The sequence below is a fragment of the Paramisgurnus dabryanus genome, chromosome 21 (assembly GCF_030506205.2).
Source record: "Paramisgurnus dabryanus chromosome 21, PD_genome_1.1, whole genome shotgun sequence".
Classification (NCBI taxonomy): Eukaryota; Metazoa; Chordata; class Actinopteri; order Cypriniformes; family Cobitidae; genus Paramisgurnus; species Paramisgurnus dabryanus.
Window position 1 is genome coordinate 3052731 of NC_133357.1, and position 26072 is coordinate 3078802.

A 26072-nucleotide genomic window follows, 5' to 3' on the forward strand; every position below is an offset into this window, starting at 1 on the left:
GGTTGGTTGTGGCTTTTGCTGGTTACATCCGTTCTTTCTGACAGATTTAAAGGGTAGATTTCGTAGCACGTGAATAGTAAGCCGAAAGGCGGTCATTTTCGCACTGTTTAAAAGTGTGGTGCTTTATTGTCGACATTTAAGTGCATCAAAACACATACAACATGTAGTCCTACATATGTTCATTTAAAGACTTAAAGTGCATTTATTTTTTTTATAATTTGCTTGTATAATTTCATTGCCACTTATGTTTCTAGGTAAAAATATAGGAGAAAAATGGAGGGTGGGAAGGCGAAGCGGGCATAGCCAAGGATCAAGGCTAAAAGACTTGTCACACCCACCAACCTTGGCCCTGGTCCAGTGACGTAGTTAATTTTCTGAATTCCTTTCTTTCACGTCGTCACAGAGAGAAGCAGAATCTTGGAGTCCACCTATCGAATGCTTAGGATGTAGTCCGTCCTTGTCTTCAACAAACCAATCTGCTTGGAGACTTAAACAATATGCATAAAATCACAATCTCTGTAGTGGGTCGGTATGATTGAAAAATGCGTTTTTCCGAAATTTTTTGTTGTTGTTAACCATTTTCTTATGTGTAATCATACGAATAGATAAAGCGGTGGAGCAATGGAACACTTTTTACTGCGCTTTTAGCTAACAGCAAGGAAAATGGCGGAAGCTGCAGGGACATTAGCATAAAGGTCTGAACTGATTTCCCGTTGGATGAAGATACAAGCTGGATTCTAGTTTGGTGGAGTATTAACTAAAATGCAGCAGAAGCTATTGGAGACAAAAGATGTGCGCTGAAAACAAGTTTAACCACAAAATATAAATATTTTATTCTCTAAAAATAATTGTCAATATAATCATGTTATAATGGTGTATTATAACATTATTCGAAAAATACACATGTCTTTATATATTACAATGAGGGGAAAATCTAATCATAATGCAGACCTTTGCAAACGGACACATTTAACTAGACATTGCCTTAAAAAAGAAAACACTGGAAGCCACGCCATACGAAGTTTCAAGTTTGTGAGGTCTAAAAGATTCGTTGGTGATTTTCTTTACTGTTTGTGCTCCAAAGTGTACAGTTGTGGACTTTAGACAGAGCCTATTAAAACACACTGTACAACTACAGTTACTTCCGTTCTCGTGTATGTGATGAAAAGCTGTAAATACCATCGCCACTGTACGCCAACATGGTCTTTTGTGATATTAAATTTTAATATAATGCTTATGTGCTTTCTGATTACCACTCTCTGATTTATAAATGTCTGTAAGACGTTACATGCATAAATCATACATTTCCAGACCTCTGGGTGTGGACGCCTGTTTTCTGAGGAGAAACGGTTAAAAAGCGTGTTTCTTTAAATTGAAAATATGTTTTATGGTGGTTTCAGTTCCCAAAAAGGCACTAAATATTTACAGAATATTCTAACATCTTTATTCATTTAAAGATATCTAAAGACCCACATGGGTTAAATCGGATATAACTTTCTAAAGGTCTCGAAAGTCAATCTGACCGTTTTTTATTATTTTGTGACATTTTAGTGCTCTTTATAGTAAAGCGCATGTAATGGGCTTTAAAGAATCAAAAATCAACACTTACTCAAAATCCAGACACGGGCCTACGGCCTACCTATGCGTGCCGCCGGGCAAATACATACATGGGTAATCAAATATAAAACTATAAAAAAAAATTATCTACAAACGCAAGCAAATACCAAGACTTTAGAATTTATTAAAACAAACGTATAGATTATGCTACAAACATTATTCGAAACGAAGTAGCCTACATATAAGAGCTGACGCAAAAACTCGAGGCACATTTCTGTATTTTTTTGCACACACAAGAGGATTGAAAAAATAATAATCATAAAACAGCACGTGTTGGAGTTTGCCATATGTGTTACTGAAATCATTTAAAATAACAAAACCGCAGATCACACATTCTTCATTTTTATTAAGAAACAATGATACATTATATATTTAAATAGGTACAGAAATAGTAAGTAATGAAGCAATGTGTATTTAACAAATTTTAAAAAAGTATGTTACACATTCCATGCAACACATTTTTATATTTTCATTCGCATTTTATTGTTTATAGACATTTTACGTATACCAAAAAGGAAATAAGCAATTTTAATAAAATGTGCATGTTTTACATACATAGGCTACCTATATATTCCTATACACTTGTATCGTTGTATTTGCTTGTTACGGCACATGATGGAGAAGCTTCACCTGTAAATTAAATTATAATTAGGACAACCATGCATTTTTTTTAATGACAGTTTCCTTTTTAAATTATTGTATTTTTTTACCATTGCTATACATATTGTTAGCCTTAAATACACAGTATTTCATTGCATTGTTTAAACACGTTTTATATCAACGTAATAGATATATCAACAGATATATACTCACGTGTACACATGTAAAGTAATAGTTTATAATTGCAAATAAATCCTTTAAATATTTGTGAAAATGAATAACCGACTATACTGAAGGCCTCATACTAATTCTGAAGTAATGTAAAATGTAAGTAATTCTGGACGAGAATGAAAAAAAAGAAAATCTCATAATCGACAAGTTAACATTAGTATGAATCTGCATTATTTGTCTGTTTTGGAAAATCTTTCGGTCGAATCCCTTGAATGATTTGATGAGAAGCCTCAATGACAGACAAGTACATAGACCAATCACATTCCCCCATGTCTCACGCTGGGTCACAGGCACTGAACTCGCAGTTGGTGCCTATATGATAAAGCTCTACACAGACAAACAAACACTGAATAGTTCGTTCAAGTTAATTTTTTTATTGTAGTTGCACTAAATTACGGCTTATGGTATTTTAGCCTAAACATTATTACGAACGTTTTAAACAGCTTGCTTTTGTTTTCTATATCTTTCGGTTACATAAACTTGTACAAGTTGTGCATTTAGTTAACTTACTCTCCTCAAGCTTATTTATGAAAATTATCTGCAAAATAAAAATGGACGAATGTGGCTTTTATACTTATAGAACACTAAACAATAGAACTGTTGGTGTGACATTTCTACGACCGCATAACACTTTTTGTATTTTTAAAATGCGAATTAAATTTAGACCCGAAATTTCTGGTGTCTCACGAATTTTAGCCTAACGGATTACAACCATGTGAAGAAAACTGTCCATTTTAAAACTGGAGTATATCCCAAGTGGAGATTTATAAAGAATATTTATACAAACTTACTAAAACTCAGAAGGCTTACGTAAGTTGTTTTACGGATCTATTTATAAATATCATTTATAATATATATATATATATATATGCAGAAGTACAAGTTCCATGTATATATATTGCAAATGTTATTTTATTTTTTTTCCTCTGACGTGAGTTCACAAAACTAGGATTATTTAGTGAATTGCCACTGCAACAGAATGCGGACTTCTCAATACACACACAAAGCAAAACGGTGATTATTAAAAAATGTATTTGAATTGTACCTAAAAACTAAAACTTTTGCAATATCGTACAAATGTATTTTCAAAATACAGGACGTTTTTCCTAAATATAAACAAACTACTGACAATGCATAAGCACACATATTTAAAAACACCAGTGTAATACATTATGTATTACCGGTAGGCTATATGAAACACCAATGTATCAAAAATATATTATATATAACCGTAATTATGTAAGTATGTATTGATTTTGCAACTAATCCACTAAATAGAATTTACAATTTACAACGAGCCCCAGAATGTAAATTTTCTAAACACAGTCTTCATCTAGCTACTGTCTTGTAAAAGCGTCTAAAAGTGTCCATTGGTTATTATATTCGTTATTGTGTTTCCGTTAATTTTACGAAGGGTTCTATTTACTTGCCTGAGGTTCATTTTTGATTTGGAGCCGCATAAGCCACGTAAATGTGCGTGTAGACGTCTGTTCTTTGTTCTGCATGGGTTTCCTTAACAGTAAAATTTAGCTAGATGGCGCCATTGCTCCGCGCTCTGCTATACAACTTCACCAACTTGACCCCAGTGACGTCAAGACGGTCTGGCGCATCAAGGCCACTTTCAAAACCCTATTGGTCTGAAAATCACATGACAAACCGCCTTGAATCCATAATTATGTTGCTGATATTTTTCGCCCCCCCAAAAGATGTCAGCGTCCTACTGTCCGTATACTCTTCAGCATAAAGGAGGCTGTTTTAAATCACAAGAAAAACAAGCTGAGTAACAAAATGTCATGTCCGAACAACGTGGCAGCCAACACATTCCTGATGGATTCGCTGGTGGGAGGAACATCTCCTTACAGAGGTGAGGGTTATTCCGGAATATATATGCAACCGTCTGCAGATTATGGCTGTTCAATGATGGGTAGTTTTGGAATTGTCGGCACCCCTCTTTCCAAACGGGATGAGCTGCAGCCGAGCGGGATGCATCTCGGTAGTTATCAACATTCGCATTACCTGTCGCAGCGGGACGCATGGACCGCAGGCTCTAAAACTTACAGGGGCTCGCAACCTGTTGCCCAGCCTTTGCACCCTTGCTCATTTCCAGCCAGTAATGTGAAAGAAGAAGCGATTCCTTGCCTTTACCAGACTGATAACGGCAGCGCCAATGAGTCCGCTGAGAAATCCACCTACATCCGTCTGGGAGACAATAACAGACACCCGAATCAAGGCGCCGTCTCCACCCCCGATTATTTCCGACGGAGCCAGGTGTACACCAATGAAAGGGGCCACCATGAAGATGAGTTCGGCTCGGACTTTAATCCAGTACCTAGAATAACGCCTGTAGAGACACAAGCAGCAGATTCATATGTCAAAACAAACAAAGCAAAGCAGAAACCAGCAGACATGAAAGAAAATACGCAAGAGGACGAAAAGGATCAGAGACACTCTAGAAAAGAGGACAATGTCTCTAAAACGGAAAGTTGTACCGATGAATCCGAGAGCGAATTGAAAGGTGATAAAGCTAATTCCTTCTCTTTCGTCTCTCTCTCTCTCTTTCTTTCTGTCCCTCACACACACGCACCCACACACACACATACATACATACACACACACACACACTCCACACATATCGCACTATCTTGTATGTACAACATGTGAACTCATAATCAAATTAAATGTCAAATTGCAAAACGTGTTAGTTTGGTTGCTACGACCTGCCGGGCCATGTTTACATCATCGAACAGACATATAATCACACCATATGTGGCTTACAGGCCTAGATAGTACTTCTGTTGCCGTAAAAGACAGAAATTAGCCTTTTAACACTCAGTCTTACACTAAATCCTAAATTGTCATTTAAAATGTAAACAGTATATAACACTAATTCAGAAATCAAATGTCCCTTGCATTAATTGAATAGCTGAAGTAACAGAATAGCACAATACGCTATGATGACGCTAGAACGCAGTAACACAAAAAAGCAATACAACACAATATTCTCATCAATCTTTATAGAAATTAAATTACGTTTATATTTCAACCCAGCTGGTGCCACACAGAACTTACGTTTTATCCTCAAAAATTGTATAACGACGTGCCCTTTATAAAAGTCTTCCCCATATAATTTAATTTTAAAATAATTTTAAAAAGCTTTCGGCCGTCTATGGCATTTCCAGTTTTTTACAATTGTAAATAATACACGACTTATGCAATATTCATATTCCGATCAAAAATAACAACCGGTACATTATCACCACCCTAAAAGGAATAGCCTAAATGTATTAAAGCCCAAAAAGTGTGTATGCAGTATTTTTTTGTTAGATTTTGACTAAAATTAAATTAAGAATAACATAATTTACGCAAATATTCAGTATTTGTGACAAGTATTTCAGTGTGTATTTGATGTGTATGGGATACATATTTTTGCTAAGTAAACAATTATAAAAAAATGCTGTTATATTGTGAAAGCGTGGTTATATTGAAAATCATACACATTAAAACGTTTTAATAATTTAAATCAATATCATGCGCGTATGTAATTACATTGTCATGTTGTCATTATATCAAATGTCAATCAAAAAATGATTGATTACATATAACATTTAAGCGTATTTGTGTAGTGGTTAAAATAAAATGCATCTGATAATCCGGGTTTTAAACATTTTTTTGAGTCTCTGCATCTAGTTTACTAAGCACTATATCGCTCTAAGGAGTTGTTAGATTCTGTCTATACATTTGTAATGTCCCAATTTGGAAAACTTTTTTATTCCCATGTTTGTTTAATACGTGATCTAAAGATTTAGGCTGATTTTGTTTGAAATAGGCAAGCATAAGAAATTAACCCAAATGAAACACGTACGCACTTTGTGTTGGCTTATTTATTTTGTAAAAAAAATAAAAAAAATATTTTATGGGTGAGCATTGTTACGAAATTTCTTACAAGTTTTTTTGTCTTGCTGAGTGACATTTTAGTCAAAAATAACTGCAGGCTGATGACTTGCAAATAACACTTGCAAAGCTACACAACTGGAAATTGGACAGAAACTGTATTAAAACAATATAGAGCATTCGGACATAAATAAACAAATGCATATATAAGTATATATACATGTGTATATATATAGAGTGTGTGTATATTAATAAATTGTGTATAGCCTATATAAATTGGGAAATGAACGGCTATGCGGCCTAGTTTTACATTTTTAAAAATGCAGTTAAATAAAATTATTAGAATACTTATAATATATAAAACTACAAATACATTTTATGCAAACGTATACTGTTTATTATACTAAACAAGTTTTAGATTGTGAAAATGGACGGTTATGATGGTTAACTTGCGTTAACTCGTATTTACACTCTAATATCATATTTTTTTTTTTTTCATTTCTTTTGCAGATGAGACAGCATTGGAAAAAGCAACGGGGAACTGGCTAAAAGCAAAAAGTGGACGAAAGAAAAGGTGTCCATACACAAAGCATCAGACACTTGAGCTGGAAAAGGAGTTCTTGTTCAACATGTACTTGACTCGAGAGCGCCGTCTGGAGATCAGTAAGAGTATCAACCTCACAGACAGACAGGTCAAGATCTGGTTCCAAAACAGAAGGATGAAGCTAAAGAAACTCAGCAGAGAAAGTCGCGGCCGGGAGCTAACTGCTGCCTACAGCTTTAACTGATGGCTAAACAAATAGACAAAAGAAAAAAAATGTAGCAAATACTTTTTTTGCCCCATACCCATCTTTTTCTTTCATTTATTATTTTCGCTCACGCATATATACGCAAAATATAAAATAGCAAAGCAAGGCCCTAGGTAAAAACCGTTGGTCCATGACTTAAATTGCAAAGGGACTGAAGCAAAAACCTTAGCCTGAGTTATGAATGTGAAAATGAGCAGTATAAATTTGTAAATATATCAGTTGTGAATGAAGCTGTGCGTGCAAATATTTGTGACAGATTTGTATTATAGGCTCCCTAAGTCCAAATCCTAAAAGCGAGATGTCTACTTGATGTCTTAGATTAGCCTGTTTGCTATCAGTGCGCTTGTCCTATACAATGCGTACTCTGTATTTTGCATGCTTTGTCCTTTAAGTGTATCTGTCAATTTAATGTTCAACTGGAAAGGGTGTTAAATAAAACGGGGTGGGAAAATCAAATCAAATTCTTGTATGTCCTTCCCCTTGCACATTTTCTTCTGTATTCTTTTTGACTGGGAATTTTTTGGTGAGGACAGAGCAGAGAGGTAGAAAGAGAAAGTGCAGAGCACTTCGAATATGAGTGGGAGACCCATAACGTTGATTTAAATATTATCCAGGTGACCACAGTAAGTCAAGGTCATAAAATTGTAATGTCATGACGGTCCTGGAAAGCGCTGGGGGTGGATTTTATGATCTGCAAATATAATGTGCTGCTGCAGTAAAGATGCATTAAAAGGTGAGTGGAGGAGGGCTAATTCACATACTGGAGACTGCAATGTGCTGGCCTCACTGACGCTCTCTGCGGTCTGCCTGGCGGTTTTGGAACCAGGAACCCTTTATTATGGAGTAATGGAAAGCTATGGTACGATGGACTGAACACGGATGAATGATAGGAACTACAGCAACAGTAAATGAATGAGTGGATCCTATGAACAGCGTTGTTCGAGCCATGTAAAGAAAGCACAAGGTAGGATCAAATTTTCTTTTTTTGTTTGTCGACTGAGCTTGAAGAAGGCTATTTTGGCTTCTATTTGCGTTTAAATCGCTGACACGGATAACAGCTTTGATTTGACGACAGTTGCTTTTTTGAAGGCTCATCTTGAGATGGGGACTTTGCTCTCCATACTTCTGACAGTGACTGATAAGGAAGTGCTGTTGTAGATATTGTGGCCAGTCTTCCAAGTGCAAGTTAAAGTTGTGTAGCTACTAATAATAGCATCATGTGTAATTAATTTATGAATTATTTGTAATGCCTCTGAAGGACAATCCTTGTCAGATTTCTCGTTAATTATGGGTTATGTCTTCGGGTGCATTTTAGTGTCTGGGAAAAAAGCCACAGGAAACTTTTTAGACAGTCACACTTTTGTTGAAAACCTGTAATTATTTGAATGCTAGTAATTTGTCAGCATGGCTTTCGCTAAAATGTTTGATATTTACACACGTTTTATTATTAATAATGCTGCTTGCCGGTAGTCTCAGTTTGTATTAATTTTGGTGATATTTTTAAACGTAAATAAAGCAGTGGCCTGTCAGGCAACTATATACCAGCTCTGATTAAATTGACATTTGAAGAATGGAATGTAAAATGACTTACTTATCTGTGAAGATTTGTTGTTTGTCATCTCCTGTGGATAACGCCGTAACGCGCAGCTGGTGCGTGGTTTAGGTAGTTTCATGTTGTTGGGGTTGGCTTCCTGGCTCGACAACAAGAAACTGCCTTGATTACGTCAGTTCGTCTTCATCAAGGGCGACAATTGCCGTTAAATTACACCCTGTGCAGTGAAGTTTTCGCAAATGGCATTGTAAATGAACTGAACGATTATAGCCACAGTGGTCTCTTTTTCTCCTTTGCTCGCCTTTATGTGTCAGGCTGTAAAAGCGAATTTAGACTCTCAAGGGGGGGAAAGGACTGTAAACACCATGGGACAAACTTAGTCCGTCCCTTAATATAGCTCATTCATTCATTACAGTATACGATAAATAGTGTTTTATCCACCTTTTAACGTTGTTGGTAATAGTGGCGAGAAAACATTGACCGAAAGAAAGATAAGAAAAAAGTATCAGCTGGGAAACAAAGTTGATTGATTGATGGACGACTAGAATGGACATATAGGCCCAAATGACACAAAGAAATAAAGAAAACAATCTTTGCACTTATAATTTTCCACTGTATATCAGGTTGTGGTTTGTTATGGAATTGCATGAATTTGCATCTATTAACTGCGTGTGCCTATTAGTAAAAAGTCAAGTTACACACAAAACACTTTACAATTTGAATATTTGACCCTGCGACGAATAATGCATGGTTTTGATAGCGTTAGAAAGCAACCAGTCTTTATAATATTTAACTTAAATATTTTAAATATTTATGAAATTTAAAATTTGGCACGTAATTTTATCACACACTTCACGGCATGTGGTCAGTCACAGACCATTGAACCTGTAAGCGACTTGCGTCAATTTGCCAACGTCCTGTAAATTGCCACTTAAACTTAATAATTCTAATTAAAATCATACTAGTAGCAGTATAGTAGCCAGTAGCCATGGATGCTGTTTGACATGTAGCTTCCGCTAAGGAACAATTATAAAAAGTTGGATAGTAAAACGTGCGCATTTCAAGGTGCATGAATTTTAATTTATATTTGATGTCTTGTTGATTTGCATTTACCTATTTGCTTTTGATATTTCGCAATCGTTAATATTGCAGATTTGATGGTGTGCAAATGACGGACAGCTTTTGAACTTAAAATATTATTTTGACTGTATAATGCCTTTGTCTTTATGTATGCATATCTAATTATAACATGCATTTCTGAATGTTTTAACAAAAAAATCCAAATTAAGCACTAGGATTTTTGTTCTATTTGTTGGTCAGCGTTGCAACAGTGTGGTTACCACAGCCACTTCTCTTCGGAAAATAGCAGTTTGGGGTTTTGTCTTCATTTTACGCTACAGTAACACAAGGCGTATAGCTTCTAAAACAATTCTTTAATTAATGTGCTTTAATTGAGCTAATGTTAAATGAACAGCTGTTTGTTGCGAAAGGCCTCATCAGGTCCTCTGTACTGAAAGTGCAGATTTTACCATATCTGCATGTTTTCTTAACCATGTCCCCTCCCTTCATCTGTTTTGCGACGGGAGGAGACAGTCTGGAATCCAAAGTCATTTTCATTCAGCTGAGTGAATGGGGTTCTCCTCTGGAATGCGTCACCAACAAAGAGTTTACAGCACACGCAATAGCCCCACAGGACATTGCCGCCTAGTATACATATATAGCCGCAATATCTTCAAATAGCCTAAGGATTGGGCATTAAAACGTTAGCTCCGTCTCAATATATTTAGAATGGTAAAATGTTAAGTCATGAAATTCATCGTTTGATTTCAGCATAGTGCGGCATTACTGCCAGTTATGTGACGCATTAATTGCAATAGACTGTAGCATTAGCAAGAGCATATTCCTGGTATGAGGGAAGGCTTTTATGCGTGATGTAAATAGATGGCCTAATGTCCAGGTATTGGACGAGAATTCAGCAAAAACTGTGTCTGCGACTTGTTTTGTGAGAACATTTAGAAAAAACTATGATACGTTTTTTGCCTGTTTTCTTACATTGTTCATTGATTTTGTTTAGTTAGACGATTGTAGTGTTTGGTTTCAGTGAATGTAACTTAGTCCAGACACGGCACACATGGACATTCACACATCCAGCCTGCATGCAAATTGCATGCAAATAATCATATTTAGCTTCGTTTCTGATTTTATGTGTCAGGTTATGTGTCTGGATCAAAGTGGGGCTGCAGTTACACAAATTAAAGTGGTTTTCTAATACAAAGCAGCTTTGAAGCATTCTGCCAGACCAATCAATAAGGGTTTGTTTCTCGGTAATGTGTTTGATTCAAATAACAACACAAAATATACAAACTTTTCATAGTGGACTGACCCACAATATTTTAAATGTTCCTATTGCTATATTTATGTCACCCATGGCCGCACACCACATTTGATAGTATGCAAATATTTTTAATTCGATATATTTTTCGGACGTGCTTTAGCAAAAGAAAAAAAACGCAGATATAAAATTACAACAATAAAATTGCAAGATTTTACATGTAACATGATTTAAGTATGTATGCGTAAAACTAGCTCATTTATTCAAAAGCTAGACCCTGCATCTTCTATGAAAATAATTAACGCTTCCTCTAACTCAGCGTGATTAAAGAGATTTTATTTCAAGATGCTAACTTTTCATTCTACATTATTTAAAGGAAAGATGTGAAAAGAAAAATATTATGATGCCTAAATGTATTTATAAAGGTCATTACGTTAAAACCCGCATGCTGAACATTATACACACAAGCGTTTTAAAGCTTTCAGTTTTATAACATGAAAATCACTTAAAAAAGTACTTTATCACATACTACAATAAAGCTATAAAAATCTATAGGAACATCTCTTGTTTGATGTTTGAGGTCATTTTAATACAGAATATCTTTTTCCACCATTTTGTTGAGTTGTAACCGGCAAGGCTTTTGCCATTGGTGATTTAATTATATGGTCTAGGTATACTGCAGTAGTGTGTAACAACACGTATAATATGGTTGGTGTTTTTTCTGCATCCTTGACACCATGTATCTTTTCTTAAATTAAAAAATATGCAAGACTGTTCTCCTTCAACCTGTTTATGTGCTTGAGGTGCACTTGTCTATGCCTTATTTTTAGATGTGTTACTGTGCGGTCTAACTGTGAAATATTGCTAGCAACCAAGAGACGTTAGCAGAGTTTTTTTTTTATATTAAAGAAGTAGTTATATATGTAGCAGACGGGGTTTCTTTTTGATGTTTAAAAAATTGTTTAAAAAAATCACCAAAGTGCATTTGTAAGAGACTCACATGCTATTGTTAAAATGGTCCAATAATGTTTTTCTTAATGGCAACCTAAAATCTGAAATTAATTCGAAAGCCTAAATAACACTAATACAGGAGAAAGTTTGGCTGTGTGCAAGCCATATGATTTATTATGTCACATGGGACTGCGCAATGCAGTGCAGTTTCTTGGGTGGAAAGCCTACTTCTCTATTATTATTTCTACATAAAAATAAATGTTGCTGACTTTAGACTGTGTTCACAGTGTTATTTTAGATATGCTTTCAGTGACTGCTATGTACATGCAAATCACAATATCTTTCAAACAGGTCAATCACATGATAATATGAACAACATTTTGTTTTAAAAAGCGAAAGTAATAAGTGAGCTCGGCTTAAGTAGATGTTGCGTGAAGAAAATGAAACACCAACAAACACTATAGCTAAATTTTACCAGTTTTAGAGCAAGTGATTTTGTTCAAGTTGCCCCCTTCAAATCACAACATCTTTGAATATATAATGAATCGTTTAAAAACTAGAATTTCCCACAATAAGTAAACAAATATTTAAACATGAATAAACAAACTATCTTAAAAAAAGAAGATAAATTGTTTGGTTTCAGAAAATATTTTGTTTATATAACGCTTGCACACTGTAACAATAAAAACATATCCTTGTTTGACACATAATTAAACTGATCCATATACAATTCATTTTATACAACTATATCGATGTAAAACGTGCAATTGAAGATTACAATTACATTTCGAATTCTCAAAGACATTGTTTTATTTATTAAAAACATTAACGATGTTTATTCCATGTTGCAACATTGTTGGTCGTATTACTAACACAGATTACATTAGAAAATAATATTACAAAAGTAAACAACGACAACTGACGTCCCTTTTATAGGTACCACGCCCTCTAAAAATGCTTAAGGCTATTGCGATGCGCTAAACTTTGATTTTTTTTAAATATGCATTAATACAGATGCTGTTGTTTTCAGTAGTTGTTTGAGAATGTTTCACGTAGCCTATGGGATTTATGTTTTGTATACAGTTTGAGAAATCTATGATTAGATTGGATGCACTGATAGTAAGCTAAAACCTTGCACAGAGCTTTTAAATATCCATACTGTGACATTAGGTTTTACTTTGGTTATTGCGCAGAGTATATGGCTTCCGTAGTCCATTGCAAGGAGAAAGCAGACACAGACAATTATCAACAAGCTGTCACGCCTTCTTTTTAACCCGTAAATACAACTATATTATATATTATGTAGTATATTATTATTTCTTTAATTTTTATCTTATTGCTTTTCGTTGTTTTGCTAATTAAAAATTGTGTGCACTGCAAAAGTTGTTTTTAAATGGAAAAGTGGTGCATAATGGCACTTTATCTATTTAGGGCAGATCTCTGTAAACTGTTTAAACTGCTCTTCTTAATTAATGTAAATAATGTTGTTTGAATAAAGTTTTAAAGTTAAGTTTAAACGCTATTTACCGTGCGACAGTAATATTTGTTTTGGCGTTGCAAAAAAATAAAAAACAACCAATGGGATAAAAAGCCCGACCTCATGTGGCCGGAATCATACTGGGCCTAACACGGACCAAAATTTACGAAAACATCAGTATGGATATTTTCAAAGTGAAGAGAATTAAAATGTAGCGTTATTTTACATTAAACAAAATTACTAAATAGTCCAACTAGAAATAGATTTGATAGAACTGGACAAACACGAATCTACATAAATTTACAAACCTTTATCTCAGAGACAATTTTATTAACAATTAACAACAGTTTGTAAACAAGATCTTTTTTTCTCCTAGTGTATTCGCCAGAGGTTTGATGAGTCCTCTTTCACAAGCCCAGTGTTGGTTTTATGTTATACTAGGAACTCAACTGCAGTTTTATTAACGACACGTTTATGAACAATCAAATGGTCCTCGTAAAAATTTATTGAAGGACATAAAAGCATGCACGACCACTTGACGAATATAGTCGCAGTTGTGGTGCGTTTTCAGGCGTCTTACTGGTCCCACTGCCCAGAGTTTTAAAACTCCATTTTATGAGGGATACCCCAATTGTATTTATTTGAAACTAGTGGAAAATAGCAGTGCGTAAAGTCAACCCTCTCGGCACCATAAGAGCTTTATATTTGTTACATTAATTCCAACGAGTCCTTTTCAATTATAAAGAATTAAAAGTGAAATTAAAACAGACAATTAAAACATAGTATTTTATTCCTAATTGTTTTTAATAAATAACATTATTCAGTAAGGGGTGTGCAGAAGCATAGCCAGAGCACAGTAGCATTCACTCGACAGAGATTGATTACACCAACAAATAGTGCCTTTTTAAAACGGCTAACATGTACAGCTCTGTTACGTAGGCTACAAATAAAACATCACATTAAACAGATGTTCCATTACATATTAAAACACATTAACATTCATGTATTTAGGATCTATATCAAAACACAACATTAAAATTTAGCGACCTACTGCAAACTCGAAGTGCATTGCCGTTCCAAGAGGACTCGCGCATTGATCTGCTGTGCAGTTTTTCAGGGGGTAAATGTAATCACGTGTTCAGCAGACGTCCAATCCGAGGCGCAGAAGCTTTCTGAAATAATTACCTGTCTTGATTGTTCTACGGTCAGATAAAAAAGTACACATACACTCCATATAATAATCGGATGCATGTAAAAGAGAAGGGAAACATCGCCATGTCGGCTACGGGTCCCATAAGTAATTATTATGTGGATTCATTGATCAACCATGAGAGCGAGGATGTCCTGGCGAGTCGTTTCTCGGCCACTGGTCCGATATCTTCCAGCTCACGCCCGACGTCCCTGGTACCGGAATGCGCGGATTACCCGTCTTGCAGTTTTGCCCCGAAACCACCAGTTTTTACTACCTCGTGGGCCCCCGTTCACTCGCAGTCGTCAGTGGTTTACCATCCATACACTCACCAACCTCACCTAGGCACAGACTCAAGGTACGTCCGCTCTTGGCTGGAGCCTATCCCCGGTACCGTGTCTTTTCCAGGATATACAGGGAACAGTAGGCACTACGGGCTGAAGCCCGATACCTTTCAGGATCCTCGTGCTGGAGACTGTTTGGGCTCGAACGGACGTACTTACACGGATTATCTCTATTGCTCTGCCGTCGATATAAGAGAAAAGCAGCAAAACACACCATCGCCTGAAACGGAGAGTCTGTCTTCCGGAAAACACAAAGACGACAAGGCTGAATTAGATCCAAGTAAGTTGAAGCCATTCTTGTTTACAACCGGGTATGGGATGCTTCTCAGTTTATTGCATTCGCTTGGTGGTTGGCTGTTGTCCGTCGTAAAACCAAGTTCTATACCCTTTCATCCTCTGTGGTGTACTCCGCCGACTCAAGTCTATGGGGCTATCCATTGATGACAAACGCCATAGAATTGGGTTGTAAAACGGGTAGTGGGTTATAAAAAATGGTCTCCTTAAAACAAGTCTGGCGAAGAAGGTACATATAATGTTTTACAGATAACCTTGCCACAACTATGATCATAGTCACAAAAAAACAAACGATAAAGTTCTTTATTTAATGTAGAAACTACTTCTAGTGTGACACTGGCACAGAAATAATATAAGCGCCTAACGCGAGTATTAAACATTTAAATGAATAAAAAAAGAATAAATATAAAATAATCTAATATTGTTTGTTCTCATATGAATGGTAATATAACACGATTTAAATTATTCATGTTGTGGGCTGTAGCATATAATTCATTCGTCAGACCAATTGGAAATGTAAAAGCAGTCAAAACGCTGACTTGTATTTTGAAATTTTCTATTAAATATAATTTACATATAAATGAAACTTCGTGAGAAAAACTAAACACGTGGAATGTTTGAAGTGCATTCATTGCATAGCAGAACTTTGAGAGTAGACTTGTGAAGGCTTGAGTCCCAAGCCTTTGCGTTTTATGGGCCTATAAAGCAAATAGGTACATTTCCCTAGTTTACGGCGCAGTTTCACTACGAGTTTGCTAAACCATTTTAAATAAAAAGAGTTAGAGGGGGACTTCCTATGAAATTAACTGCAATTTACACGAAGACTGAACATTTAATTGTTATTTAAACTTGATAGAATGAGAAGTGTTGCTTCGTGCTGCAGTTCACAAATGGTTGTTTTAACCAATTGCTAATTGATTATTTATTTAATAATACCTTATAAATGCACCAATCAATAAAAACCTTTTTGGTTCAGTCATCAGTTTTGAATAGCATGTTTGCTAACACCCCTTAACCATACTGTTTTATATGCTGTTTTTCAGATAATCCCGTGGCAAACTGGATCCATGCACGTTCAACCCGAAAGAAACGTTGTCCATACACCAAGTATCAAACTCTCGAACTCGAAAAGGAATTTTTATTTAATATGTACCTCACAAGAGACCGGCGGTATGAGGTAGCAAGAGTGCTGAATCTAACGGAGCGACAAGTCAAAATTTGGTTCCAGAACCGACGGATGAAGATGAAGAAAATGAATAAGGAGAAAAACGACAGTAAAGAACAATAGGCCAAATGTCATTGATTGGACACAGGATGAAGGAAGGTCATCATTTCGTATCGTCATGACTCTTAACATTTAGCACCTTCAACCCATAACAGGAACAGAGAAACCGAATATCCTATATGGATATATCGAGCTCTTATAATTTAATATAAGTGTAATTTCACCATCCTCACTTGAGTCATATTAATATGTAGTTTGGATTTACATAAATGTTTCTTTATTCTAAACACACATTGGACTCTACTTCGAGAGAAGCTACTCCGACGTTTCAGTGTTAAAATACTTGAACTACTTAATTTTCAGTGTCCTAATTTATGTTCTTTACGTGATTGTTTTTTTCTATGCTACCATTTATTTGTATTTTATAAAGAATATCAAATCTGTAGTATATATATTTACATAATATGGTAATACTAAACGTGTTTGCGTCGATGTGCTTAGTTTGTTTCTAATGTTCCAGTTGGTGTATTTTACATTCTTTAAACTGTAAAAAATGAGTTTCACCATAGATTGTAGATATATTCAAATATATACAACCATGTTAATATAACTTTTGTGTTGCTGTTGATTGCACATAAAGTACACGCAGCAGTGTGATTCAAATGGGAAAGTGTATCTGTTGCCCATTAATAGCAGAGAGTCTGCCCTACACGTACAATGTTCTCATTCAAAAGGTATCGAGGATAGAATTAGTGCACGATCTAAAATATCGAAGTTTACATCACACACAGATCAAATGGCAAACGCCTCCAGTAGGCCTCAGAAACTAGCGTGTATTATTCAAAGTAATTTTGTATTAAAAAGCATGTTTTTGCAGGTTTTTTAATAGTTAAATTAATTTTTTACAATTTGTTTAAAATTTAAATGACTCCTTTAAAATATTAGTAATATTGTTGTTGTTTTAAAAATGTACATGCATTTCATGTCTAGGTATCGCTTGAAAAATAGCTAGCTATTCGGTGTTCCAGTGTGCGGAAATTACAGAAATAAAAATGGTACAAAAATGTGAAAATGTCAGTTTACCAACACTATCGCCCTTTATCGGTACAATAAATATAGTGAATTTAAAGGACAGTTGTACATTTTCTTCAGTTGTTTATATATACGCCTAAACTCCTGGCTATGGCGTGTTTTGATATTTTGGTTCTGGCCTTAATTGATTTCGACGTTCTTTAATTACGGTTAACCTATCCAGCCCATGTATTTTTCTTTATCTTGTCTTAGTTGGACTATTTTATAAGCCTAATGATAATATCTACTGATTTTAATATTTTGTGCTCATTTATGTTCGAGTAGCAGTTGTCTTATTGACATAATTAAAGTTCATATGTTTACCGCTAGCTTCCTGCGCTCAGCTGGAATTGCTTTTTTGTGGGCCTTAACAATACGAACAGGATGCGGCGATTTCAAAGCCCAATCTACTACGTTTCCGCCCTGAACAAAAATGCTAGTTTTACAACCCTGTTGAAGCTTGTGTTGTTTGTCTCAGATGCGAACGAACAAAGCCAAGCTGGCTAACTGGCTAGACGTCTGGGCTAAATTACTTTATGGTTTAATGGACGTTGGTGGTGGACCCTCTCAAAGGGTTGTGCAGAAGCTTTAAGTGCTTTGGGCTAACTAGCAGTCCACTTACACCACAATATGCATTCAAGAGTCACTGCAAACCATTAAAATACCTTAAACTCCAAAATCTTAGATTTCACAGGGCATATTTGTAGCTACAACTACTTTCGAGACTGTGTTGGTTTTATAAGGCTTTAAAATATGTTTTGTAATTAGCAGTGCTAAAAGTTAATGCGTTTTTTCACAGTTCAAAGTTTCCCATATAGTGTCATACAAATAGGCTTTCTGTGAATTTTCCCAATTAAATAATTTTGCGGCACAAATTGTGTGGCCTTGGCTTCCACTCAATGATAATTTGTAAACTTGCCTACAAGCACACGAGATGGCGCTATTGACTCACTGTTGACGCATTTTGGGCCACAGATGCCTGGGAGTGTACTGCAGGAAAACTGGTGAAAGAATGGCGGCCATTGTTATTAATCACTATTTTGGCTCAAATTGAACCGAAAGTCATGCTTAGACACACAATAAATTTCAAAATCACATACTCTTATGTATTCCTATATTAAATAGTATTGTTTTTAATGTAGTTTTATTACATCGTTTCCTTTACAAAATCCACAGTGTTTCTTTTGTTTTGTCAAAATCATTGTAACTCACTTACTTTTAAAAGAAAACAAGCACGGTGCTTTAAACAAAACTTGAACACTCTGTGGTGTCACATATAGCTTATGTTATTAATCAAATGCATTGTGAAATATGGACGCTTTAGTCTCGTGTGAGTTTCGATATACACTGTGTATTTTTTCTATTTATTTATTTGTTTTAGACACCCTGTTAATTATTAAAAAGGTCGGTCTGTGGATGTTGTGCACAGCGTCGCATGCACTTTTGCAAAGACGGCAAAAAAGCTAAATAACATTTACATGAACGAATTAAGAAAGACGTTGCTTTCATAATTTGTCTGTTAAGTTTAATTTAAGTATCCATCTAACAGTTTAGTTAAAAATTAGCAAATTGGTAACTGTGTAAAATTGATTCTTAATCATATTATTTAAAATAATATAAAGGATAGTTACGACTAAGAAAAAATGTCAGTTATGCTTTACGAATTGTTATTATAAAATTAATTTATTACAAAGAATTTCTCTCTTCCATAGTCACTCCTTTAACTTATGTTCCTATAACTGAGACAAACAATGATCCGTAATCTGCATCTTTATAGACTGTGAGTTGTCTATAAATTTTCTGTGTGTGCCTCGTTCCTGTTTAACAATGAAGTTTAAAAATTGTCAAGAAGCGTCACAAAACCGCATGCTCATAATTTTGAAAAGGACTTTAAATGAGCATGTCTGAAATAAACAAGACATTAATGTGTCTAGTAAAATATCAAGGCATCTATTGCGCAATTTAATTGTATCAGTGCGACAGATTTACAACTTTTTCTGAGGGTTTAGTAGGGCCAAGAGAGGCTTGCATGTTCAGCTTTTCTCTCCCGTGTGTGTGTGTAGCAATCTGATACAAATCGTCAAAGTAGACGTCACAATTCCTTGTCACAATCTGACCCTTTAATAATAGCAATATTAATTAATTAAATTTTATAAATAAACAATAATAGTTAAATTAAAGTAATAAAAGATTATTAATAATGGTTATTTAAATAATATTAACAAAATACATTATTATTATTATTATTATTGTTGTTGTTATTGCTGTTTTATTGTTATTATTGTTATTATTATTATTATTATTATTATTATTATTTATAGTTATCCATTTAAATTTGTTCAACTAAATTTTTAATTTACATATTATAATATGTTATTTGTATCCTTTTATAGGGTGCCAAATTATTTAACGATTTCATTAGGCTTCGTTCTTTGCGATATTGCTTCAAATAGTGTGTTGGACTACGAACTGTTTAAACTGTTAATCTTGGGCAATGGCTGAGGGTCAAGGCTTATAAACCCAGAGTGGGCATGGAATGGTCAGAGCGTAAATGGTCGTTCGAAATAAAATGATATGCAGCTCTGTTGAAATCGCCGGCAAATTGTTTTAAATAGAATGCAGGACTAAAATAATCAGCATATGACTAGCCATAATCTGCTCTTAAATTCTAACCAGTGATTAAAACCCTTAAACGATTCGTTTAATACACACGGTCATTCATGTTAAATAAAAAAACAGACAGCGGCATTTCCCTTCAAGGTAGACGTCTGTGGACGCTGTAGAAAGATGAGGAGGCAAGGGTGGGGTGTAGGCGACAAGGGGTGGGGGGGTTCATTGTATAGTGGGGGTGGTTGGGTGGGAGGCAAAAAAGTAAGCGCTTGTGACTGAGCCGTCGGAGTTAGCGAGCTTTAACCTTAACACACATCCACTGTGCACGCCATGATTTGAAGCTGCAAAAGGAAAAGGCTGGCGATAGAAAGAGAGAGAGTGAGAGAGAGAGAGACTAAGCGAGAGGAGCTGAAGTGGGAGCTGCCTCAGATTGTCCGAAGGGGCAGCATTTCTCCATCTAGTTCCGGTTGCTCTGTCTGCGTTGCATGCCATTTGGAACTGCAACAATAGGTTGCCACCATTTATAGAGGGGAATATTTTTCAAACAGACTGACTATTTTTTTAATGCTAGATAAACATGAGTTCCTATTTTGTTAACCCTCTTTTTTCAAAATACAAAGGCAGCGAAACCTTAGAGCCAACTTACTACGACTGCAGGTTTCCACAGAGCGTTGCCCGAAGCCACACGCTTGTGTACGGACATGGAGCAGCTGCGCCGGGGTTCCAACACCCGTCGCATCACGTACAGGACTTTTTCCACCATGGAACCACAGGTATCTCCAACCCTGGCTATCAACAGAACCCCTGTGCATTGGCATGTCACGGAGACGCTACGAAATTTTATGGATATGAAGCCATTCCGAGGCAACCGCTTTATGGTACCCAGCAAGAGGCGAGTTTAGCGCAATACCCAGACTGTAAATCGTCCAACAGCACTAACCCTGGAGAAGGACAAGGCCACTTAAGTCAGAACTCTTCCACGAGCCTCATGTTCCCATGGATGCGGCCTCACGGTTAGAATAATTACTATTTCACATTGTGTTTGTATCTGTGTGATTGCGTCAGTGTCTTAAATCCTTGTGTAGCGTTGATATTGTTTACTTGCTGCAAATGCAGAGATGAAAGCACAGGTGGAGTATCATTTTCATGTTACAAATTCATACTAAATAAATGCTATTATACACAGTTTGTAGCAATTATTGACGTCGCCAGACATTAGTAAAACCATTGTAGAAGTTTGACAGCTGGTTGCTTTGTGTTACGAGGGAGTTGCTCTATAATGTCAAAAGAGACACGAGGCTGGATGAATTCAGACCACTGTTTGAAATGACCACCTGTATTTTTGACTATTAATTGGCGATTAGAAGAGGTTTGTGATTTGCTGTGTAGTGTATAGTAATAAAATACAATGGTAAAAGCAACAGCAACAAAGTTGTATGGGGTCGACAGGCAACAATAATATCATTTGTTTGATTAAAGTCAGGTTGTTTGATTGTTGTAGCTGATATACGTTTCCTTTCTGTCGACACCACAAAGAGATAATTGTAAAATATAACATTTGGTACTCGTTACATTTCACAATCACGTTTTATTGTAATCAGCTGTCTAAACATCTACTAATTCTTCGTATATCCGAATTTAATTGAATAAGGTTAGGCCTACATTACAAACCTGTAATTACATCTTGTAATTACCTAAAATGGGGAATTAACCTTAACCGTCTATTTCTTTTGCCAGAATGGCAGATAGCCTACATACACCTCTGTGCGCGTGTGTGCGTCTGTCTGTCTGTCTGTGTGTAAGTGGTGTATGTTTGTCTATATGTCTGTGAGCGCGCACGCCAGATTGTGAGACTCTGTGCGTTGCTGACCTCAGTTAAGAGCTGTTGTCTAGCCTTTTAAGTAAATACAGCGCATTTATGGGGGAAATTACATGGAGAAGATTTGTCACTGTGAAAGCCTTTTCATTTCATTTTTTTCCCCTTTACAGCTGCAATAACTATTCTGCATTCATATGCTTGAATGTTTACCGGTGGTACTGAAGATATTAGATTGTAAGGCACATACTGGCACACTTTATGTGTTTGAAATAGGGGGGAAATTAACAAAAATATGCATTTAAATTAATTTTAACACGTGCTAGCAAACAATGCTAGCCACTTACTATGGTGTTCCTTAATGTTTTTGTAGCTATATTTAAGAATGTGTCAATGAAAATAGAATGAAGAAACGAGGGCATGTAATTGACAGATATTCTTGTTTCACTTCAAAGCTCCTGGGAGACGCAATGGAAGGCAGACATACAGCCGTTACCAGACTCTTGAGCTGGAGAAAGAGTTCCTCTTCAACCCATACCTCACACGCAAGCGCCGTATTGAAGTGTCCCACGCGCTGAGCCTAACCGAGCGGCAGGTGAAGATCTGGTTTCAGAATCGCCGAATGAAGTGGAAAAAAGAAAATAACAAAGACAAATTTCCTGGCCAGAGAGGGGAGGCTGAGGCTGAGGCAGAGGGAGAGGGAGAGGCCGATGAAGAGGGCAATGAGGACGGCGAGGTGGAGGAAGGAGAAGATAAGGAAACGGAAGAGAAAGAGGAAAGCAAGGACTGATTTTATGGTCTTTTTATGGTTATATGGCAGATATTGAAGAGGTCTCGCGAATGGGCAATGAAAGAGAAGACGCGGCAATTTTATTACAACAGTTGGGTCAAAACGTGAGAAAATCCCCCTCCATATACAAAAGTACCCTAAAACCTGCCCAAAGATAAAAGCGCTTTTTCGAAACACACGAGGACTTTTACCATTAACGAAAAGTGGATCTGTGTAGTGGCAGACTAACAGGAACACGAACCCCCATTTTTATTTAGATAAATAAAAGCAGCATGATACGCATATTTTAGCGGCGTTTAACATGTTTTGATCCTTGATAAAGATGCCTGGGGATGCAACATAAGTGAAATACTGAAATAATTACACTAAATTTGAAACTATTGGTGTTGTATATAAAACAGAAGCCACAACAGGCTGACATGCGAATCAAACAAAGGTTTTGGTGTATTTTTATTTCAGCAATCCAGATTTATCCCGGCAATATTGCATTAGTGCCACTGTACTGAGAAAGGCGATGGCAAATGTAGAAAATACATTCTGTATTACACATACTTTATCGATTACATAAATGTTCTTTATTGTTACTCTATGTGAGTGGGCGAAATTACAGTTTGTATTTTTCGATTATTTTATTGGACTCATCAGAGATCGTTTGAAAATCTCGAGAGAAGCTACCTAATCATGGGAAATTTGCAATATACATTTCTACCTAGATATTTCATAGACTCTTATTTTGTAGTGTATTAATCCTAAGTTATGTAATTTACCCTTTAAACACTTATGATTATCGAGCTTTTTGATGCCTTCGGAAGACACGATTAGCTCAAAGCCAATCTTAACATTTTTAAGAGATTGTACTACGGCACTACCTAAAAACAAAGCTTTGCTAGCGAGAATGAATTACTAATTTGTTCTATATGCTGCTTTGTTAAAAATAGTTAGACATTTCCCCCAACAACTTAAACTGCCTATAGAAAATGCACACTTATGTGTAGATGATCAAACACGCTGATTACTACCCTACCTTATCTAAGGAAAGAGAGTCATTTATCGTGCTGGTGTTATAGAATAGATTTTGAATTGCACTGAGTATAACCTTCATGTACGTCTTGTAATACCTTGCTGTTATCAATATGCTCGTTTTACTGGTGTTCCTCGTGTGAATATAGACAAAATCGTGTGTGTCTACGCCATTGTTGTTGAAATCAACAGAAGAATAAACAAGATGGCTCATTCTTTTACGCCTCATTTTTGCCTGAATGCACTTGTTGACACCAACACTATCCAATTGCAGAAGGTCCAACAACATCCAAAAATGCCAATGAAACGTTTAGATACGAGTCTGGGCATAGTGAACAGTTTAGCTATAAATGAAAGTTTAGTATTGACATGTATGACTTTGAAATTGCAGGACTCAGTTTTTCTTAGTGTTGTCGTAAGTATGAAAATATGTTGTGTGTGTGAAATGGCAAAATACAACAATAAAATTATTCAAGTTTTCAAAGTTTGTTTCCGTAACCCTAGAATAAATGCAAGTTTTGTGTACAGTTGTGACTATTAGTTATGTGTGTCTCTAGTCATGGGTTGTCATTAGAGGTTTCATTGATTTAGTCTCTGGTTTGAGGATTCTTCATTTCAGTTAGATTTAAGGTTATGTACAAACCGAACGACGTAAAAACTGCCCAAATTTTAACGTTATTATCTAAAGCAGCTCTAAAGTTCTAAATTATGGAAATCAATAAATATAATGATTGTAATCTGTGGTCAAGTATTTTCGACTTTTAACTTTATGAGCCCAGAATATATGTAATTTGTCGAGAAATTATATTAAGATTAAATTAAGGTTTGAGAGATTTGTGTCTTTTACAGGGTTAGTAATTGGTCCTGCAATGTTACTTGAGGCAATTATGAGTTAAACTGTCAGAAAATATTTTCAGTCTTCGCACAAGTACCATTTTATTTCCAAATTACATGTTGTGGTGATGGAAATTACATAACACGTGTACATAATGGGTTGAATACTTGGAGTAACCTATTTCTTACGAAAGGTGCTTTGTTTACAAAATAAATGTGTTCGTTTTTCTAAGAACTTCATCAGAGCAAATAAAAAATATAAAACTAGGAAACAAACCTTTAAGGGGACAGGTCACAGTTCTGTACTTAGTGCTAGGCCTTATTGGGAGACATTAACAAGATCTCATTTGTATACACCTGTGCTGGTTGTCTATTGAATAAGTGAACGTCTGGTGGAACTAAAACTTGGAGATGTTTAACGTATTCGTATAGCTTTTATATATTTTAAATTTGTTTCATGACGAAATTGCTTTGTCTAACAAATCCAACCTTCCGTTCAATAGCCACAGAATAGCGTATTTACATTTCTATGCAAAAAAGCTAAATTGGAAGACGTATTTAATGCAATCATTGATCTGAATGGGACCTCTTCAGACTATACAAATTCAATATTTTCAATGTCAATGTCTTTCTTATTAAAAGGCGAAAGGATCATGCGCAACTTTATATTCATTCATTTAAAAGGTTTCGCAGAGCTTGCTTTAGAAATTGGTGAAATCTAGGTAATAGAAAAATTATTATGATTATGCTAGAGATAAAAAAAATGATTGGAGATAAATTCAACATTTCTACAGTCCTGAAATTGTTGGCGTGGCCAACATTATATGCGAGTGCTTAAAAATGTTGATTCGTTGAGAACTTGTTATAACAGGCCATAACAATGGCCTAGTGCATCATAAAGCAGCCGTAATTAGAACGAGTTGATGACATAAACGTTAAAGGCTGACATAAATAGAATATGAATATGCTTTTACAGATTTAGGAGGACCTGTAAAACACAATTAAATTTCAGCACCAGTTGAATTACTGTGAATAAATGGCAAGTAGTTTCCTACGTGCCAAAATAAAAGTAAACCTTAAAGTACTAATAGCCAAGGCATGTGTTTGACATTGCAGAAAACTGCGCGATTCCTTTTAATAGGAACGAATATTATTTGTGTGAAATGGTGCATAAAGCATTGTTACATATAGGCTAGGCCTATAACACGCAACTGCTTCTTTCACAAAATATATCTTTGAGTCATTTTAATTATTTAGTCAGATTTAATTATTTAAATATTAAACATTTGTTAAAACATTTACTTGTGTGTGCTTTTTACAATGTTGTAGTTCTGGTACTAATAATTAAGGTAATTATTCATTTTGTTGTCCTTTTGTTTTGTCGTTGTGCCTGAAGCCCTGTGTACGCAAAGGCAGTTT

The 26072-nt window shown here is 35.6% G+C and overlaps 3 protein-coding genes across 3 annotated transcripts in view; all 3 read left to right on the top strand.

Annotated features, from left to right (window-relative positions):
* The first annotated feature begins 1992 nt into the window (after positions 1-1992).
* hoxc10a (homeobox C10a) overlaps positions 1993-26072 on the top strand; it is a 43776-nt gene continuing 19696 nt past the window's right edge. Inside the window, exons 1-2 of the mRNA XM_065285324.2 lie at positions 1993-4963; positions 6850-8112. Coding sequence (XP_065141396.1) covers positions 4237-4963; positions 6850-7127 — 1005 coding nt within the window. The 5' untranslated portion in view covers positions 1993-4236 and the 3' untranslated portion in view covers positions 7128-8112. The remainder of the gene's footprint in view (positions 4964-6849; positions 8113-26072) is intronic.
* hoxc9a (homeobox C9a) lies at positions 14558-18410 on the top strand. Its single transcript, XM_065285326.2, has 2 exons — positions 14558-15273; positions 16331-18410. Exons 1-2 carry the CDS (start codon positions 14706-14708, stop codon positions 16573-16575), a joined length of 813 nt encoding a protein of 270 aa, XP_065141398.1. The 5' UTR covers positions 14558-14705; the 3' UTR covers positions 16576-18410.
* On the top strand, positions 20470-24035 carry hoxc8a (homeobox C8a). Its single transcript, XM_065285323.2, has 2 exons — positions 20470-21206; positions 22465-24035. Exons 1-2 carry the CDS (start codon positions 20771-20773, stop codon positions 22797-22799), a joined length of 771 nt encoding a protein of 256 aa, XP_065141395.1. The 5' UTR covers positions 20470-20770; the 3' UTR covers positions 22800-24035.

Excerpts from the sequence above, each read along its gene's own strand:
- hoxc9a (XM_065285326.2), top strand. The coding sequence starts at position 14,706 with ATGCATGTAAAAGAGAAGGGAAACATCGCCATGTCGGCTACGGGTCCC. Across the intron at positions 15,274-16,330 it reads CAAGGCTGAATTAGATCCAA|ATAATCCCGTGGCAAACTGG; the intron begins GTAAGTTGAAGC and ends GCTGTTTTTCAG.
- hoxc8a (XM_065285323.2), top strand. The coding sequence starts at position 20,771 with ATGAGTTCCTATTTTGTTAACCCTCTTTTTTCAAAATACAAAGGCAGC. Across the intron at positions 21,207-22,464 it reads CCCATGGATGCGGCCTCACG|CTCCTGGGAGACGCAATGGA; the intron begins GTTAGAATAATT and ends TTCACTTCAAAG.